The sequence below is a fragment of the Scyliorhinus canicula genome, chromosome 20 (genome assembly GCF_902713615.1).
Source record: "Scyliorhinus canicula chromosome 20, sScyCan1.1, whole genome shotgun sequence".
Classification (NCBI taxonomy): domain Eukaryota; kingdom Metazoa; phylum Chordata; class Chondrichthyes; order Carcharhiniformes; family Scyliorhinidae; genus Scyliorhinus; species Scyliorhinus canicula.
This window is the reverse complement of record NC_052165.1, coordinates 44,815,299-44,835,909: the sequence shown is the minus strand read 5'-3', so window position 1 is coordinate 44,835,909 and position 20,611 is coordinate 44,815,299. Positions and strand designations below refer to the sequence as shown.

The 20,611-nt window shown below is 47.7% G+C and overlaps 1 protein-coding gene across 2 annotated transcripts in view; it reads left to right on the top strand.

The window, feature by feature from the left end:
• Positions 1-1,294: 1,294 nt before the first annotated feature.
• LOC119955292 overlaps positions 1,295-20,611 on the top strand; it is a 233,119-nt gene continuing 213,802 nt past the window's right edge. For both annotated transcript variants that reach the window (XM_038781371.1, XM_038781372.1), the window contains exon 1: positions 1,295-1,550. In XM_038781371.1, coding sequence (XP_038637299.1) covers positions 1,422-1,550 — 129 coding nt within the window. In that variant the 5' untranslated portion in view covers positions 1,295-1,421. The remainder of the gene's footprint in view (positions 1,551-20,611) is intronic.

The window sequence follows — 20,611 nt, the reverse complement described above, 5'->3', positions numbered from 1 at the left end:
GTGACCTGCTTGGGTCCCATGTTCTGCTTTGTAGGTACTTACGTTGAAATAGAGGTCAGTCCTTATTTTATTTTTTTTCAAATTTCATGTTACAGTGCCGGGCATTGATGGAATAGAGGCGACTGTGATGAGATGTGAAAGACAAACATGCATATTGATCAAGATCAGCTGCCATGGCATCCATAGAACCCAGTGATGTTATGGGGGTGTGGGGAAATGTTTATTTGTTGTGCGTATCCTTGACTTGCTATGTTACTGTGACTGATCTCAGCCAGTTCCCCGGCACACAGTTTTGCTTCCTGTTTCTATCTGAGATCTTGTATTTATGTAGTTTTCTTTACCACATTCACACAGAGATGTATAGGTAGGTGTATAGGAGATGTATGGGGAGTGATACAGAGATATGTATGGGAAGTGGTACGGAGGTATGTATGGGGAGATGTATTGGAAGCATATGGGGAAATATTGCATGGAGAAAGAGGAGCTTGAATTTATAGTGCCTTTTGTAACTCAGAATGTCCCAAAGTGTGTTAGATGCAATGAAATACAGATCTATGCAGAAAGCCTAAGTTGGGAATGCTGTACTGTTGGAGGTGCTGTTTTTAGGATCAAACATTTAAACAAGATTCTGGTGTGACTTTCTGCCCATCCCTGCAGCATGTTTTCCAGTTGGAAGCAGCTTGCCATTGGTTGCTGGCAGGACCCTCCGACCTGGCTGGATGTTGGGTGGCTCACCCGTCCCGCTGCCTCTGTCTGTCCCCTTGGGTGGCAAGGCACAGTTTTGAAGAAAAGCCAGGTGGTTCTGATCAATATTTATCCCCCAACCAAAATCAATGAAACCAGATTATCTGATCATTGTCTCATTGCTGTTTGTTGCTGTTTGTCTGAGCTTGTTGTGCACAAGCTGGCTGCTGTGTTGCTATTGGTGGTGAAACACTTTGCAATGTCCTGAGGTTGTGAGAGGTGCTATTTAAATGCACGTTCTCTGTACAAATCTGCAGACTGTGCAATGGGGCATTTGTTGTTGTGGAACACACATTAACTTATTGTATTCTGTGGTGGTTTGGGTTCCAGCTAGGTGACCATGTAGACAATCCACATTCCAGTCCAGTTTAACATTTACAGACTGATTGAAGAACAAAGAGTGCAGCTATTTGCTGTGTTCTGAATGGACGATCACTCTGTCACCCACTTAAATAATATTGTGCTGAGGGTATGGTTGAGTCAGTTCCCAAGCTCACTTTCGCACTCCTGACATATTTCCTGATGTCTGCTCCACAGCCTGCCTCAAGACTGAGATGATACCACTTGCTTTAGGGAACTCATCACTCCCCTTCTGTTGCTGGGCATACAGCGATGGCTCCAACACTGAGAAGAAATGGTTTCATGGATAGATCGGGAGCAGCTCCCAACTGTTTCTCATGTCTGGGCAGGTGAAAAATGAGGCGTGGAATTGGGGGGCCCTGTGCTTAAAGCCACCCCATCCACCCTCACGAGGAAAATGTTTCAAACAACTCAGCCATGACTCAACAAAGGTGTCTGTGTCGAAGGTAAGCTTAAACGTAAGGCTATGTTTTGCCGCTTTCTATGTGTGTGGCAAACTAGGTCCAGAAGGCACTTTTAGGATGGAAGAATGCACATCTGTGCAACTTTGAAATGAACGCAAGGAAGTTATTTATGGTTACGAATGAGATGATGGCTATTGTTCAGGAGATGTTCAGTCAGTAAAACTATTCTTTTTATGGTTTCTCTTTCTTTTAGTCTAACCTCTTTTCAGGGCTGGTTCAAGGATCTGTAACATAACATTTATTCAACCCCCTCTTGTCTGAAGCCAAATGTTCGTACGGTGCTGATTGCTATCAAATTAAAGCTGAAAGGCACAAGAGCCAATGTAGAAAACCATCTCAGCCAGCAGGGATTCCTCCTCCATTTAGTTTAATTTGAGGTCAGAGACTCATTGTTAAGCATCTGACCTCTGATAACCTCAACCTGACCACAATGCTCAGTCCTTCTCTGGAAGAACTTAATTAAAGACAATTGAATTTTCTTGCTTACATTTGTTTTTGAAAAGGCCTTCATTTCACTGCTGGTGTTATTGGGCAGAAGGAAAGGAGAGGTCTTTGTCTTTAACTGAAAAGGTAGAGCAAACTATCAGACTTCAGTTGTACTCTCCCTGGTTCATTGCCCTGCTGCCAGTGATTCTTGGCTTTATTGGCAGAGAATATTCCTGACAGGTTTTCATCAAAAGCTGTTAATCAATGGACCTCACATACTGAAGAAAATGGCCCAGAAAATACTTCATAAATTTCCAGCGCTTCCAATGAAATGTCTCGGATCCTGGGACAAAGCAAGCTGGGGAAAAGTCTGTTCGCTGTGCTGTATATCAAACGGCCTTCCAATTCAAAAGAAACTAAGGCAGTGGTGTGCAGAGGGAAGGACATGCCACACAGTGTCTGCAGATCAGAACCAATCCAGCCAGCAGGCTCTCACATTTCACACTTCCTTTTCAGGTAACAGACTGTTGAAAAAAAAAATGGAATTCGCCAGGATTTTCTGGCTGTGGCTGCAGTGGGCACTGTCGTGGGCTGGGTGGGAAAACTTGGAGTAGTGGCCATGCCCGCCACCGCGAGGCTGGAAAATCCTGCCCAATCTTTTGTGGTTATGTTAAAGGGAAATGGTCACCATATTAACCGTTATGGATCTGGTCCTGGAGGGAAATTCTTTTGGCCCGATTTTTCATCTCAACAACATCATTACAACTTTCATGTAATAAAACATCCCAAGCTGCCTAATAGGAGAAAAATTGTCATGTAAAGTGTGACACCAAGCCACATAAGACGATATAACTAGGGGCTTTTCACAGTAACTTCATACTTGTGACAATAAAATATTATTATTATTATTTGTGTGGATGATCAAAAGAGGTAGGTTTAAGCAATGTCTTGAAGGAGGAAACAGTGATAGCGAGGTGGAGAGTTTGGGGCTCAAGCAGATGAAAGAATGTCCACCATTGGTGGAGCAATTAAAATCGGGGATGATCAAGAGCAGTGATGGGCAACCTAGGCTTAGTGAGTGGGCCGCAAGATTGATATCGGGCTTGATCACTCACCATGACCTTGTGAATAAGAGTGAATACAATTAGTATACGCCGATTTTTCATAAGTTATAGAAAATACTTAATCATTGATACATTAATAGAACTATCAACTGACTTCCGGTGACGGCGGGCGGGAGTCAGCCACACATTGGAGGGCTCCCGTTCGGGAATGGCATTTTCGGGGTTTAACGCCTGGTCCTAGGGGCAACGAAGGCAGCAAAAGCAGGGAGAAGCCACAGTGAAGGGAAATGTCAAAACTAAGTTCGAAAAAACGGCCGTGAAAAAAGCAGCTGAAAGTCCATCGGGGAGTGGAAAGGTCACCGCGGGGACGGCAAGAAAAGTGGAGGCTGGGGCACCAGGGGAGGCCGCATTGCCCTCAACTGAAGAAATGACTATGGTGATGGCCGTGGAACTCGAAAGGCAGTTCAGAAAACACATGGAGGAGATGAGGAAGGAGATGGGGGCGGTATTGAAAGTGCTGGTGGAGGAGGCGATTGCCCCGGTGAGGGCGGCGGTATTGAGCGCTGTGGTGGAGGTGCGGGAGCAAGGTGAGACACTGAAGGAAGTGGGAGAGACATTATTGCAGCACAGCGATCAAATTACCTCGATGGGGAAGGAGATACGGAAGGTGATAGAGATCAACAAGTGTTTACGAGCCAAAATGGACGACTTGGAAAACAGATCCAGGCGATAGAATCTGAGGATTGTGGGTCTGCCGAAGAAGTGGAAGGCCCGAGGCGGACTGAGTATTTTATCACGATGTTGGCGAAGCTATTGGGGAGGGGGATGATCCCTCCCGATATGAGCTGGATCGGGCTCATTGGTCGTGGAGGCCTGTACCAAAGGAGAATGAGCCGCCAAGAGTAGTGACTCAGTGCTTCCGTAGGTACAGTGTGAAAGAGAAGGTCCTGTGCTGGGCAAAGCAGAAGGGGGTGGTGCAGTGGGCTGGAACTGGCGAGGAGGCAGGCTGCCTTCAGCTGGGTGAAGAAGGCACTGTACATCAGTAAGGTACAGTGCAGCATAGTATGCCGAGCTAAGTTGAGAGTGACCTACAAATCCAAGGACTTTTATTTTGGGACGGCGGTAGCAGCGGAGGAGTTTGCGAAGGCAGAAGGACTGTGGCTGAATTGAGAAATGGTCATGTACTGATGTAGCCTCATGTAACTGTATTTTTTCACTGCATTGGTGTATGTGCTAAATGAGCTGACGTTGTATATATTTGGACAAGGGAAGAGATGAGACTTTCACTTGCAATGATGGTTCTTTGGGGGTTGGGTGTGTATGCGGGGTTTGTGTGCTAAAGGGGGTTTCTTGGTTTTCATGGGACCGGGCAAGGGGGAAAGAGACCCTGATGGGGGCCTCCACGCTTGCCGGTTTAAGCCGGCCAGTGAACGGGAGTGAGGTGGGGGAGGGGCTGCGGCCATCGGAGCCTGGCAGAACAGGTTCTGATGAGTCTAGCCAGGGTGGAAAGTTGGGGGGAAGGAACAGAGGTTGAGGGGAGGAGTTTTATAAGAGGAAGTGGAGGGGAGGAGTTGGGGGGGGGGGGGGTTACAATTAATGGGTGTCATTTACGGTGCTCTTTCGGGGATTGGATGGAATTGAATATTGGCGGGGGGGGGGGGGGGGGGTTGGACTCTATAGGTCAATGGTGGCCATAGGCGATTCCTGATTCCTTTTTCTTTTTTTTTCCCTTTGCTTTACCCACCGTGGGAGGGTTTGTTTTATTTGATGCTTATATTGTCAGGTGGGCTGTTGTTTGGGGTGGCGGGAGGATGGGATCGTTGTTGCTGATCAGGGAATTGACTTTGTATTTGTTACCGTTTACTGCTTGTTGGGGGATGTAAACTCTGAAGAAAATGTGAAAATGGAGAATAAAACTATTTAAAAAAAAAATAGAACTGTCAACTTCAAATAGCAAAAATAAAAAAATTCTTTACACCTTGATTGGATGCAGTGGAAGCACATAGGTCCCAGAGACAATGTTGTGTGCAATCAACACTTCACGTGCCCTAGTTTTTAAAAATAAATTTAGAGCGCCCAATTCATTTTTTCCAATTAAGTGGCAATTTAGCGTGGCCAATCCACCTACCCTGCACATCTTTGGGTTGTGGGGGAGAAACCCACACAAACACAGGGAAAATGTATAAACTCCACACGGACAGTAACCCAGAGCCGGGATTGAACCTGGGACCTCGGCACAGTGAGGCAACAGTGCTAACCACTGCACCACCGTGCTGCCCTTCGTTCCCTTGTTTTATGTGCAGATCACTTTAGTCATATCAGTAGGAAAAAACAAACTATGTGGGTGGAATGTGGTGACCTTACGTGTGGGCAATGGTCACTGAAGTGTCTCAAGGGCTCACTCAGAACCCTGATGGGCCGCACGTCGCCCCCGGGACGCAGGTTGCCCACCACCGATCAAGAGGCTAGAATTAGAGCAGCAGAGATATCTTGGAGAATTGTAGAGCTGGAGGAGATTAGAGAAATACATAGAGCATAGAACATAGAGTGCAGAAGGAGGCCATTCGGCCCATTGAGCCTGCACCGACCCCCCCCCCCCCCCCCCCCCCCCCCCCCCAAGCTAGGGAGGGTAGAGGCCACACAGGGATTTTAAAACAAGGATGAGATTATTAAAATTGGGATCTTGCTTGACCAAGTGCCAGCCTAGGGGTGATAGGTGAACAGAACTTGCACAGCAGCAGTCTGAGTCTATATAACAGCAAATATGGAATCCTTAATCTCTGTCTTAGCTTCTACTGCAGCAATGAGAGGTTGGGTGGCCTCTGTTTGTGCTGTTGTGGAAGCTGAGGCTGCTGCCACCAGACACTCTATATGCCTGTACTCCCAGGAGGTTTCCCCCTACGTCCACAGTGGAAAGATGGAGAGCTTAATTCTTCACACTTCCTCGGCCAAGTGGAACTGGATTCCTCCATGCTGCCAGCCAGTGACTGGAGTCAGCCTGGCAAACCTACCACTTTACTAAGTATCTGGACGTGCATCATCATCAGTCTTTTCCTGTAGTTGGCTCTAATAAAGTCATCAGCTCGTCCTCCAGGGAGCTCAGTCACCAACTGTTGATCTCTTTGGCCAGAGTGCAGCCCATTTGTATCTAGTGACTCATCACATGCTGATCTTAACTCTACACCAGCCTCCAAAGTTCACGCAGTGCCAACATCTGAGCTGCAAGCTCAGTGTAAGTTCAAGAGCTACTGTCTTCTCTTCACTCGGGTGAAATTCCTCTTCATCCTCATGGCCCTTTAGAAGCTGAGCAGACAGCTGAAAACATAAAAACATAAAGGAAGGGTTGTGATGATGGGGAGGGATGGTGGGGAGGGAAGCAGGGGCTCCACAGTCACACCATCTGCAGTTTGCATTTCATGGCACCTAGGCATGAGGGTGGCGAGAGAGTAGGGAAGGTGCATTAGATAGTAATGTACCCTCTTCCTGGATAATCTTGGCAGTACCAAGTGCCACTGGTTCTGTGGAAGCAGTCCCATGGTACAAATGCCCATATCCTCCACAATGTTGAAGGAATGAAAAATTTAGCGTCTTTTGCAGGCCACCTTCTCCTGAAAGTGAATGGAAGGAATGTTATTGACTGATGTGCCTGCCATTGCTGAACAGCTGTAAATTTGCAGAGGTTGTAGAGGTGTGTGGGTGTGCCTGTTATGATTGGAAGGTGTATGTGGATCGGGGTAACATGAGGATTTGGGGGTTAATGTTGAGTGTTAGGGAGTGCTGCTGGGTGAGTGATGGGGGTGTGGCATATTGAGCAGTGTGTAAGCTGGGTACTGTGGCCCACTAATTTTGGCTTTTAAGGAACAATTGCCATGTCCTTGGGCAACACACAGAATTATCCTTCATCTGCCACATCTTTCTATCTCCCACCAGGAAACGTCTGGAAGGTTTCCAGGCGCTGGCAAATTTTTATGCCACTCTGAGGCTAGTGGGATCAAGACGGATGGGAGCCAAGTACATGTGTTCCTCGGTTTTATCCCACCTGAACTATTTTAGTGGAGGTGGGCTGGGGAGTGTGGCAGAATTTACTGACCCTCACACAACATATAGTCAGTCAGGCTCATTCAGAAACACTGAAGGATAATTGGTTAGTTGTACTCAAGGATGTCACTGGTGATGGTGGTGGTGGTTGGGGGGTGGGGGGGTGGTGTTGGTTTAGCTGCCTGGAAGCAGTCAGCCTGTGGCAGGCTGGGCATCAACAGTGCTGTACAAGGGCAGCACGGTGGCCTAGTGGTTAGCACAACCGCCTCACGGCGCTGAGGTCCCAGGTTCGATCCCGGCTCTGGGTCACTGTCCGTGTGGAGTTTGCACGTTCTCCCCGTGTCTGCGTGGGTTTCGCCCCCACAGCCCAAAAATGTGCAACGTAGGTGGATTGGCCACGCTAAATTGCCCCTTAATCGGAAAAAAATAATTGGCTAATCTAAATTTATAAAAAAAAACAAAAAAAAAAAAAAAAAAAAAAAAAAAAAAAAAAAAAAAACAGTGCTGTACACAGGTCTGGAGACCCTGACTGCCTGCCTGCAGCTAATGCCGGCTGCCCTCACCCCATACAGTGGTGACCTGGCTTGTGTAGACATACTTTATGGACAATGTTACTTTCAGTGGAAATCGCAGACACTCATCTAATGATGGGGCAGTGTCAGAATACCTTCTCATCCAAGTTTCCTTACTCACCCATTCATAAATCTTGAGGATCGTCAAAGGAAAATCTGCCACTGATATTTTTGATTGTACATATGTACCCTAAAAATATTTCTGGGGTTTTTTTGTAAATGTATATTACCTTGCTTGGTGTTCCTTTTTATCTTTGTAATCCTAGATCTCCTAAATAAACTGTTCCTCCAACTTGGCCTACACTGTGTTTCGGAGAAAGCAGGAATGCCTGATGGGTTGCTGTGAATCCTCCAGTGTAGACCATCTCAGCACAAGGACTATTGTTAACCCTGGAGCATCCCCATTCACAGTCTGCACACCAGTTTTGTGTCTAATCATAGGAACTGCAAGTCTGCCTTTAGAAGCTAAATTTTGCTTTTAACTCGAATAAATTGAGTTAGGAGAAAGCATTATAACAGCACTTAAAATTATTTTAAAATTTCCATTGCCGTTTGGAATAATTTTACTCTGATGCTTATAATCAGCTCTGAGAGAACATCTATGTTTGCCTTATTTTATTAGTTCCCATGTACTTACGCTCATTTGCATAAAACAATCTTGCATTTTACAGCTCTAGTTCGAGATGCTTCAGACTGAATGGTAGAGTCTACTCGAGTGTTTAATCCATGTACAGGCTTTTATTGTCTCAATCAGCTACTGTTGCTTCAATATTCTTGCAATAGTGTTTTTGCATTTTATCATTTGAAATACTTTCCAAGAGCTATTATACTTAAGAGGGACAAACAAGCAAAATTATTACTAAATGGGAATAATATTTGATTTGATTTGATTTGAATTATTGTCACATGTATCGAAGTACAGTGAAAAGTATTTTTCTGCAGCCAAGGGAAAGTACACAGTACGTACATAGTAGACTAAAAAAGAATAATCGACAGAGTACATTGACAAAGGGTACATCGACAAACAGTGATTGGTTACAGTGCGGAACAAGGGGCCAAACAAAGCAAATACATGAGCGAGAGCAGCATAGGGCGTAGTGAATAGTGTTCTTACAGGGAACAGATCAATCTGAGAGAGAATCGTTGAAGAGTCTTGTGGCTGTGGGGAAGAAGCTGTTCCTCTGTCTGGATGTGCGGGTCTTCAGACTTCTTTACCTTCTGCCTAATGGAATGGTCTGCAAGAAGGTAAAGCCTGGGTACGAGGGGTTTCTGACAATGATGTCTGCCTTCCTGAGGCAGCAGGAGGTGTAGACAGAATCAAAGTGCGGGTGGCAAGCTTGTGTTGGGCTGAGTTCACTCCACTCTGCAGTTTCTTGCAACCTTGGGCCGAGCAGTCGCCGTACCAAGCTGTGATGTAGCTGTATAGGATGCTCTCTATGGCACATCTGTAGAAGTTTGTGAGCCGATGCAGACATGCTGAATTTCTTTAGCTTCCGTAGGAAGTAGAGATGTTGTTGGGCTTTCTTGACTGTTGCATCAACGTGAGTGGACCAGGATAGACTGTTGGTGATGGTGACCCCCAGTAACTTAAAGCTATTGTCCATCTCCACTTTGGAGCCATTGATGCAGACGCCGGGGGGGGGGGGGGGGGGGGGGGGGGGGGGGTTCGTGCTACGCTTCCTGGAGTCGATAATCAGTTTCTTGGTCTTTCCAACATTTAGAGAGAGGTTGTTTTTTGTACACCATGCAGCCAAGTGATTTATCTCCCTTCTGTAGTCTGATTCGTCATTGTCTGAGATACGACCCACCACAGTCATATCATCCGCAAACGTATAGATTGAGTTGGAGTTAAATCTTGGCACGCAGTTGTGCGTGTATAGGGAGTACAGTAAAGGACTGAGCACACATCCTTGCCGGGCCCCGGTGTTGAGGACTATTGTGGAGGAGGTGCGGTAACCTATCTTGACAGATTGCGGTCTGTTGGTGAGGAAGTCAAGGATCCAGCTGCCCACAGGGAGGGGTTAAGTCCAAGATTGCAGAGTTTGGATATAAGTCTTGTTGGGATAATGGTGTTGAAGACGGAGTTGTATTCGAGGTGTTCAAGTGTTGAGTCAATGAGATAGCATCTGGTGTGGAACGGTTGCTGTGATAGGCAAACATTAATGGATGCAGCAAGATAAAGAAAAAGCACAAAATCTGGGCTGATACTTCCAGTGCCGTACTGATGGAGTCAGAGATGCCGGACGGTTCTCCGTTCCGCCGCACCCGTTTTCCGAAGCGGCGCACCCCCGACGGCAGCGGGATCCTCCCTCCCGGCAGTTGGCCAATGGAGTTTCCCATTGTGGGCACCCCTACGCCGTCGGGAAATCCACGGGCGTGAGCACACTTCCAGCGAAGCGGCGGATCCCGCTGATGGAGAATCCAGCCAGACATCTTTCAATTGTGGCATTAAAATTACAGCTCTATCTGTCTCTCGGTTAGAAGTAAAACATCCAAAGGGCACTATTTCACAGAACAGCAGGGGAGTTCTGCTGGACAATATTTCTTCCTCAACCAACATCACTGAAACCTATTATCTGGTCAGTATCGCATTGTTTGTTGGAGCTCTTTGGGCTATCCTGAGATTCTGACAGGTGCTATGGAAATGCAAGTTTTCCTTTCTTCCTGATCGCAGCCTGTATTGAAACCTTCCACATTGACAGGCCGTGATTGCTGGGGGTAATTTAGAAAGACCAAAACTAGGATTATCAGGTCATTGTTGCATTAGTGAGTGTGGCATGCTGCCGTGTATCTTACATTTTCATAGTGACAATACTTCAAAAGTACTTGACTGCCTGTAAAGCTGTTCGAGGCATCCTGGGTTCGTGAAAGGTGCTATATAAATACAAGTCTTATAAGCCTTCAAAAGAGCGAGGTGCATAACAGGTGCCCCAATAGAACGTACAATGATTCTCGGAACAATTCTGCTCCATGTGTATTTACAATCAGAAAAACAACAGACTTCAAATAGTTAATTCTTCAATCGATGGTGAAAGGCTTGCACTTTTTGGACGTTCTACTGCTTAAGGTTACTGAACTGAGGTGTTTAATTATCTCACTCCTAATCTGATGAACGTTATCAGAAAGTGCTAACAATTCTAAGGATCCTGTTACATTCTTCTTCATGCCACACTTCCCTACACGTTCCCAAACAAACTTTCACTCCCCAAAGCATTTTGGTGCCTTTATGTGTGGCAGCACTAAAAGTCGTCAGGCCACTTGTGCGTGCCTTTGTATTACCATTAACCCCACCCCCATCACAAGCCATCTGCCATCACCTAAATGTTAACTAGGAGGTATTTTTCAATCTTCCACCAGCAGCAGTCTCCATGCTTTTGCTTATTAACTAGCAGCATTGTGCTTTGCTGTAGATTCTTTCTGCTTGATTAGACACTGCCTGCCATTAACATTACACTTGTTATTTTCCTCTAACATAGCATTTCTTATCTATCTGTCATTGTATATCTTCACCCTGTGTGGTGTCTGTTCTAAATATACTTGATTTGGCCTTTAATGGCTAATTAGTTCCAACAAGGTAATTGTTTCCTAAGTACCTACAATTTGGTATGTAATTGGCTCTCATTTATCAGCTTCCATTAACAGCCCACCATTCACTTATGCGCTGGTGATTATGATTAATTTATAATGCCATATTTTGTGTGAATTAAGGAGCAATCATTGGAGTGAACAACTGTGAGCCTGCTGACCCCAGGAGATACCAGCCTGCATGTTGAAATGACAGCTAACCTCAGGACTCCCTTGCCAGAGCATGATCAAGAGGAATAATTGTACCGAGAAGGAAATTTTTGCATTTAGGCAGCACCATCTGAATGCCCCAAATAGTCCTGAAAGCAACAACAACTTGCATTTATATAGCACCTCCTACATTGTCAACTATCCCACAGTGCTTCACAGGATTGTCACTTTCATTCTTTCATTCTCACTCCACAGTGTAAATATTTCCCACTTTCTCTGCCTGTTAGCTTTGACAAAGAGTCATCAGACTCGAAACGTTAGCTCTTTTCTCTCCCTACAGATGCTGCCAGACCTGCTGAGATTTTCCAGCATTTTTATTGAAATCCAACTCTAATGTCTTCCTCCTTATTAATCTTATAGTCATTCTTTGCTGTTCTTTATATGCTGTCTAATCTTTGACCTACCACACACCTTTACACTTATATAACACGATTGATGTAGTAAACTGCCCCATGGTGCTTCACAGGTTCTTCATTCGGGTGGGTCACAAAAGCTTGTGATGTGTTATCTGTGTTGGTCTAACATCGACTGCAACTGGATGCAGTGAAACTAGAAACAGGCTTCCAACACAGGAGATGGTCCAACACTGTTCTATTGAACTTGCTGAATGCTGTACATAATCTGCTGTGGGTTGACACTCTATTAACCTAACTGATAACCTCCTACTGGCTTGACAAGAGTAGCTCTCTACCACATGGTGATGATGTTCACTGGCCTGTGCACTGTGACTATCACCCCATCCGTGTCTTGTGAGAGAGGGAGAGCCTTAATGCCCTGTGGGCTTTATAGTGGTGGTGTCCTGTCTGGTGATTGGTTGTTCTGTGTCGTGTGTGTTCATTGGTTATTCTGTGTGTCAATCACTGCCTGTCTGCATCTCATGATATACATGAGTGGATATTATGACATCTCCCCCTTTTAAAATACATTTTGGAACGTGGCTGCATATGCATGCATAACTATGTACAAATGGTGAATGAATGAACATATACATGGGAAGGTGTCTATCGTGCAGATACAGAGCAAACTGAACAAAGATTTAAATCTATAGATTCAGTCTTTGTGATGGGCGACGAATTCTTGTCGATCGCCGCAGAGGTGGAGGGGGGGACCTGGACAGGCGGGATGGCTGCCATCTCGGTGGCCTTGTGGACAGGTGGGATCGCTGCCAGATCGGTGGCTTTGTGGTGAAAGACGCCCGGAAGAGGCATGATGACATGCGGAGAAGTGCGGTCGGTTGATGGGCAGGGAACTTTATGCAGCGCCCTCCTGTTGTGCTGTAAAATGGAGCCATCAGCAATTTGGACAATGAAAGACCTGGGAGCAGCCTGTCTGACGACAACAGCTGGGGCTGACCAACCTCCCTCAGGCAGCTGGACGCGAGCAATATCGTCTGGAGCCAGCGCAGGCAGGTCCATGGCATGAGCATCATACGTGATCTTTTGCTGGTCCCTGGATTGCTGCACCTTCTGCAGCACCGTGAGGTGGTCAAGGTCTGGAACATGGATGGCTGGAACAGTCGTCCTCAGGTTGCGGTTCATGAGCAACTGCGCCGGAGACAAACCTGTCGACAGAGGGGTTGCCCTGTATGCCAATAGCGCCAGGTTGAAATCCGAGGCTGAGTCTGCAGCCTTGCACAGCAACCGCCTGACAATATGGACCCCTTTCTCAGCCTTCCCATTTGCTTGCAGGTAATGCGGACTGGATGTGATATGACTAAAGTGGTAGGATCGTGCAAAGTCGGACCACTCCTGGCTGTAGAAACATGGACCATTGTCACTCATTACTGTGAGTGGTATCCCATGTCTGGCAAACGTCTCTTTGCAGGCTTTGATGACGGACTTGGATGTGAGGTCTGACCGTTTCACCACTTCCGGGTAGCTGGAGAAATAGTCGACCAGGAGCACGTAATCACGCCCATTGGCGTGAAAGAGGTCTATCCCCACTTGGACCATGGAGAGCTCACGATCTCGTGCTGTTGCAGCGTTTCCTTGGGCTGAGCTGGTTGAAACTTCTGGCATGTTATGCAGTTGAGGACCATGTTGGCAATGTCCTGGCTGATGCCAGGCCAGTAAACTGCCTGCCGAGCTTTGCGTCGACATTTCTCGACCCCCAGGTGACCCTCATGGATCTGTCTGGGCACCATGTTTTGCATGCTTTGGGGAATGACGATTCTATCTAGTTTAAGAAGGATCCCCTCAACAACTGTCAGCTCGAACTTAACGTTGTAGAACTGGGGCACTGCCCCTTTTGCCAGCCATGGGCGAGGTGCTTCATCATGTGCTGCAATAGGGGATCTATGGCATTTTCTTCACGTATTTGTATAACTCGTTCATCCGTGGCTGGGAGGTTGCTGGCACACAGCTGTACCTGTGTTTCAACGTGGCGAATGAAGTCACCTGTTCACACGGCGTGGTGACGGATCGGGATAGGGCATCCTCGACGATCAGCTCCTTACCCAGTGTGTAGTCGAGTTCAAAGTCATATCGGTGGAGACGAAGAAGAATTTGCTGCAGCCGAGTTGATATGTCATTTAAATCCTTTTGGATTATGTGGACTAAAGGCCTGTGGTCTGTTTCCACCGTGAACTTTGGCAGGCTGTATACGTAGTCTTGCAACTTGACTATTCCTGTCAGGAGACCCAAGCACTCCTTTTCGATCTGGGCATACCGTTGTTCGGTCGGAGTCATGGCCCTGGAGGCATATGCCATTGGAGCCCAGGACGAGGAGTCGTCTCGCTGGAGGAGCACCGCCCCAATGCCGTCCTGGCTTGCCCTCCATCATTTGCTCCATTATGCGATGAAATACTTCGGAAGCTGATATGATATCCGTCTGTGGATATCTTGGTATCCTTGGTTCGGTCAAAGAATAGCAGTACTGGGGCTATGGTGAGCTTCGTTTGATGTGTGGGAAGCCACTGGAACACTGTCGACTCTCTAACGAGATGCCGGAGGGCTGTGGTGTGGGATGCCATGTTGGGAATGAATTTCCTGAGAAAATTCACCATCCCGAGGAAACGGAGGACTGCCTTTTTGTCCTCTGGGGTCTTCATGACATTTATTGCCAGCACCTTGTCAGCGTCAGGTTGCACACCCTGCTGTGAAATGTGGTCACCCAGAAACTCAATAGCGGACCGACCAAATGAGCATTTGGCCCTGTTGAGCTGGAGGCCGTTTTCATGAATCCTCTGGAAAACTTGTTTGAGGCGAGCGATGTGATCCTTGGGTGTCGTGGACCAGATGATCACGACGTCCACATCGACTCGTACCCTCTCGATGCCCTCCATCATTTGCTCCATTATGCGATGAAATACTTCGGAAGCTGAGATGATACCAAAAGGCATGCGGTTGTAGCAATGCCTGCCGAATGGAGTGTTAAACGTGCACAGCTTCCGACTGGACTCGTCCAGCTGTATCTGCCAGAACCCACGGGAGGCGTCCAGCTTGGTAAAGAATTTGGCATGAGCCATCTCACAGGTTAACTCTTCACACTTTGGGATTGGGTAGTGCTCGCGCATCATGTTGCGATTCAGGTCTTTGGGATCAATGCAAATGCGGAGTTCACCAGAGGGCTTCTTGACGCAGACCATGGAGCTGACCCAGTCTGTTGGTTCCGTGACCTTTGAGGTGATACCCTGGTCTTGGAGCTCTCGTAGCTGCGATTTCAGACGATCCTTGAGAGGGGCCGGTACCCGGCGCGGTGCATGGATGACTGGGGTGGCATTCTGTTTGAACAATATCTTGTAATGATATGGGAGCGTGCCCATTCCATCAAAAACGTTGTGGTATTGCGTGAGACTGTCGCCTATCTCAGCCTGGAGATTTACATTGGGCGAGGCAGTCGCCGGTGTCGAGGACATGGCATGGACGTGCTGGACTGGATTTAGGAGTTTGCATGCGCGAGCAACGAGCAGGGATGCCTTGGCAGGTCAGATGATCTCGAATCGTAACATTGCTTTGATTGCCTTGTGAGATACACCTAGCTGACACGATCCACTGGCAGCTATGGCATTGCCATTGTAGTCAAGGAGCTGGCAGGCTGGTGGAAGAATGCTAGGTTGGTCTTGGAGGCTGTCGAGATCCGACTGTAATATGAGGTTTGCAGATGCACCAGTGTACAATTTAAATCGGATGCGAGATTGGTTAACCATGATGACAGCACACCACTCGTCATCAGGATCCACAGTGAGGATTGAAAGGCGGTTTGCAGGCACAGTGGAAGCCAACTCGCGCGTGGTGATTATGTCCACCCGGTATGGAGACTTGAGGCAGTCAGCATCGGAGTCCGTTGGGCTGTCAGGATCCGAATCCTACATGCCTTGTTGTACGCAGCGGACACGTCTGTGCTGCAGCTGGGATCGCTGGCTGTTGGTCAGTGGAGCGGGTCTGCATAAGGCCGCGTAATGCCCAGGCTTTCCACACTGTAGACATCGCTTTCCTTTGGCTGGACATTCCTGCTTTAAATGGGCAGAGCCACAATTTGGACATGTTATGACGCTGACGTCAGTGCGTTCTTTGTGCCATCACGCATGCGCAGTGCGGTCGGCCGATGTTTGCACATGCGCATTGGGGTCTTCGGCCTCGTCGCCCCCCGGTCGTGGCGCGCATGCGTGGGGACCTGGAAAAAGCGCGCAAAACGGCCACTCTCATCGATGCTCAGGCCTTCCATTTTTGCGATGGCCTGCACCCTTTCTGCCTCGTAGGAGACTAGATTTGCAGTTTCTGCCGCCCTGATGCGGGAGTAATGATTCCTGGCATACTCATGGACAACGCACGTTTCGATGGCGACGTAGAGGGTCAACTGTTTGATTTTGAGGAGCTGCTCCAGCAGGGAGTCGGACTGGACCCCAAAAACGATTTGATCCCGGATCATGTGATAAGCCACCGAGTCATAATTCCATGACTGAGCTAGGATGCGGAGATGGGTCAAGAAGGACTGAAAAGGTTCATCCTTACCCTGAAGCCTCTGTTGGAAGATGTACCATTCAAAGCTCACATTCACTTATTTCCAGTTGGCGCTGTGGTTGCCGGAGGTCTGGAGTTGCGGAGGAGGTTGGATCTTTTCCATGCCGCTGGATGGCTGCGTGCTGGTCGTTGCAGATTCACTTGAGGTAGGTTCATTAGAGTTAATACCTTCCTGGTACCATGATGTGTTATCTGTGTTGGTCGAACATCGACTGCAACTGGATGCAGTAAAATGAGAAACAGGCTTCCGACACAGGAGATGGTCCAACACTGTTTTATTGAACCTGCTGATTGCTGGACATAATCTGCTGTGGGTTGACACTCTATTAACCTAACTGATAATCTCCTACTGGCTTGACCAGACTAGCTCTCCACACATGGTGATGATGTTCATTGGCCTGTGCACTGTGACTATCTCCCTCGCAGTGTCCTGTGAGAGAGGGAGAGCCTTAATGCCCCGTGGGCTTTATAGGTGGTTTCCTGTCTGGTGATTGGTTGTTCTGTGTCATGTATGTTCATTGGCTATCCTGTGTGTCAATCACTGCCTGTCTGCATCTCATGATATACATGAATGGATATTATGACAGGTTGGACATCTAAGGATTGTCTTCAAGGAGGGGAGACGCACAAGGAGGCAGAGAGGATTGGGGAGGGAATCCACAGGGCACCGGCAATCAAAAGCAGAACCACCAATGGCAGCGAAATGCTCAAAAGCTCAGAATTGAAAGAGTGTAGAAATCCCAGGGGGTCGTTGGGCTGGCGGAGAACTGGAAGGATATGAAAACAAAGATAAGAATTTGAAAATTGAGGTGTGGTCAGATGGTGGGGGGTTGGGAGGGGGGGGGTGGGGAGGGGAAAGTGCATTGTAGGTTAGAGAGCACAGAGTGATTTTGTTTCTCTTACATGCGGTATGGGCATCACTGGCACTGCCAAGTGTTTGTTTCTCAGCCCTAGCTGGCCATGAACTGAGTAGTTTGCCAGACCATTTCAGAGAGAGTCAATGGGTCTGCAGTCAAATGTAGGCCAGACCAGGTAAGGACGTCACGTCTTTCCCTATAGGGCATTAGTGAGCCAGATGGGTTTTTGCAAAAATCAATGTTAGTTGTCATGGTCACCATTACTGAGGGTAACTTTATCATTCCAGATTTATTGAATCCCACCAGTTGCCATATCAGGGTTTGAACCCATATTTCCAGAGAATTAACTTGAGTCTCTGGATTATGAGTCCATTGGCATTATCACTGCTCCTCAGACATCAGGGGCGCAATTCTCCGCACTCACGACGGTGCAGAGAATAGCGGGCGGCGTAAATTTTTACGGCCACGCTGGTCTGACGCCCTCCCACTATTCTCCCCCCCCCCCCCCCCACGCCCGCCTCCCGACACGAATCGCTGCCCGCCGTGTTTTTACGGCGAGCAGCGATTCTCAGCTGGCCGATGGGCCGAATTCCAAGGCCTTTACGACCTTTTTTATGAGCGTCAAACACACCTGGTCTGACCGTTCGTAAAAACGGCCGTAAAGTCCCGATCTGGTGAACCATAGCACCGATTGGCACGGCAGTACCACGGCCGTGCCAAGGGTGCCATGGGCCCGTGATCGGTGGGCACCGATCGCGGGCAGCGGGTACTTACCCCGCGCACTCTTTATCCTACCGCCGCCCCGCTGTATCCATTTGCGGGGCGGCTGAGGGGCATACCGGCCCACGCATGCGCGGGTTTCACGCAAATGCGTGATGACGTCATCCGCGCATACGCGAGTTGGAGTCGTCCAATCCGCGCATGCGCGGCTGACGTCATCTGACGCGTCAGCCGTCGCAAACTCTGGCTAGAGGGCTTAACGAAATTCGTTAAGCCCGCGATGCCGGAGTTCACGGCCGCGGGATGCTAGCCCCGACTGGGGACCAGAATCGGTTCCCGGTCGGGGGGGGGGGGGGGGGGGGGGGGGGAGGCTGGCATCAAACCCACCCGTTTTTGACGCCAGCCTCACGATTTCTCCCGGGTGCGGAGAATCACGCCCCAGGTTTACAGGATTGTGAATTAGGATTAGAGCCAATGAAGTATGAAGTCACTGTTGTAAGGTGTGAAATGCAGCAGCTAATATGCGCACAGCAAGCTCCCACACTCACAGCAATGAGATAATGAGCAATGGGGGAGATATGTTTCAGTAAGAGTAGGGAAGGTGGTAAAAGAGGTGGAGGAGTAGCAATGTTAATCAAGGCTAGTTTAACAGGTGCAGAAAGGGAGTTCGAGGAGGATCTGCCTACGAGGTAATATGGGCTGAAGTTAGAAATAGGAAAGGAGCGGTCACTTTGTTAGGAGTTTTCTATAGGCCTTCAAATAGTAATAGAGATGTGGAGGAAGAAATTGCAAAGCAGATTATGGATAGGTGTGGAGGTCTCAGGGCAGTTGGCATGGGTGACTTTAACTTTCCAAATATTGATTGGAACCTCTATAGGTCGAACAGTTCGGATGGGGCAGTTTTTGTACAGTGTGTGCAGGAGGGTTTCCTAACAATATGTGGATAGGCTGACAAGAGGTGGGGCCACATTTGATTTGATACTGGGTAATGAACCGGGTCAAGTGTTAGATTTGTTTTTGGGAGAGCACTTTGGAGATAGTGACCACAATTCGGTGTCTTTCACTATTGCAATGGAGAGGGATAGGGCCATACGGCAGGGCAAGGTTTATAATTGGGGGAGGGGTAATTATGATGTGATTAGGCAAGAATTAGGGAGCATACGTTGGGAACAGAAACTGTCAGGGAAAGGCACAAATGAAAAATGGAGCTCGTTTAAGGAACAAATACTGCGTGTCCTTGATAGGTATGTCCCTGTCAGGCAGGGAGGAAATGGCCGTGTAAGGGAACCAAGAGGTTGAATGTCTTGTCAAGAGGAAAAAGGAAGAGTATGTAAGGATGAGAAAACAAGGTTCAGTTGGGTTGTTTGAGGGTTACAGGGTAGCAAGGAATGAGCTATAAAAGGGCTTAGGAGAGCTAGGCGGGGGCATGAGAAGTCCTTGGCAGGTCGGATCAAGGAAAACCCCAAGGCTTTTTACTTTTATGTGAGAAATAAAAGAATGATCAGGGTGAGGTTAGGGCCAGTCAAGGACAGTAGTGGGAACTTGTGCATAGAGTCAGAAGAGATAGGCGAGGCATTGAATTAATACTTTTCTTCAGTGTTCACCAAGGAGAGGGGCTATGTTTTTGAGGATGAGAGTGTGATACAGGTGGGTAGGCTGGAGGAGGTAGATGTTCTGAGGGAAGATGTATTAGCAATTTTGAAAAACCTGAGGGTCGACAAGTCCCCTGGGCCAGATGGGATATATCCTAGGATTCTTTGGGAGGCAAGGGATGAGATTGCAGAGCCTTTGGCTTTGATTTTTGGGTCCTCACTGTCCACGGGGATAGTGCCAGAGGACTGGAGAGTGGTGAATGTTGTTCCTTTGTTCAAGAAAGGGAATAGGAATGACCCTAGTAATTGTAGGCCGGTTCGTGGTCGGTGGTCCATGAACTTCGGTGGTCAGTTAGTTAATGGAAACGGTCCTGAGGGATAGGATTATGACCATTTGGAAAGATGCAACTTAATTTGGGATAGTCAACACGGATCCGTGAAGGGTAAGTCTTGCCTCACAAATTTGATTGAATTCTTTGAGGAGGTAATTAAGTGGGTAGATGAAGGTAGAGCAGTTGATTTCATATACATGGATTTCAGTAAGGCGTTTGATAAGTTTCCCCTTGGCCGGCTCATGAAGAAAGTAAGGAGGTGTGGGATAGAGGGAAATTTGGCCAATTGGATAAGTAACTGGCTATCGCATAGAAGACAGAGGGTGGTGGTTGATGGAAAATTTTCAGACTGGAGACCAGTTACCAGTGGTATACCACAGGGATCAGTGCTGGGTCCTCTGCTATTTGTGATTTTTATATATGACTTGGAGGAGGGGACTGAAGGGTGGGTCAGTAAATTTGCTGATTACACCAAGATTAGTGGAGTAGTGGATGAGGTGGAGGGCTGTTGTAGGCTGCAAAGATACATTGAGAGGATGCAGAGCTGGGACGAAAAATGGCAGATGGAGTTTAACCCTGATAAGTGTGAGGTGATTCATTTTGGTAGGACAAATTTGAATGCGGATTACAGGGTCAACGGCAGGGTTCTGAGGAACATAGAGATCTTGGGGTTCATGTCCACAGAT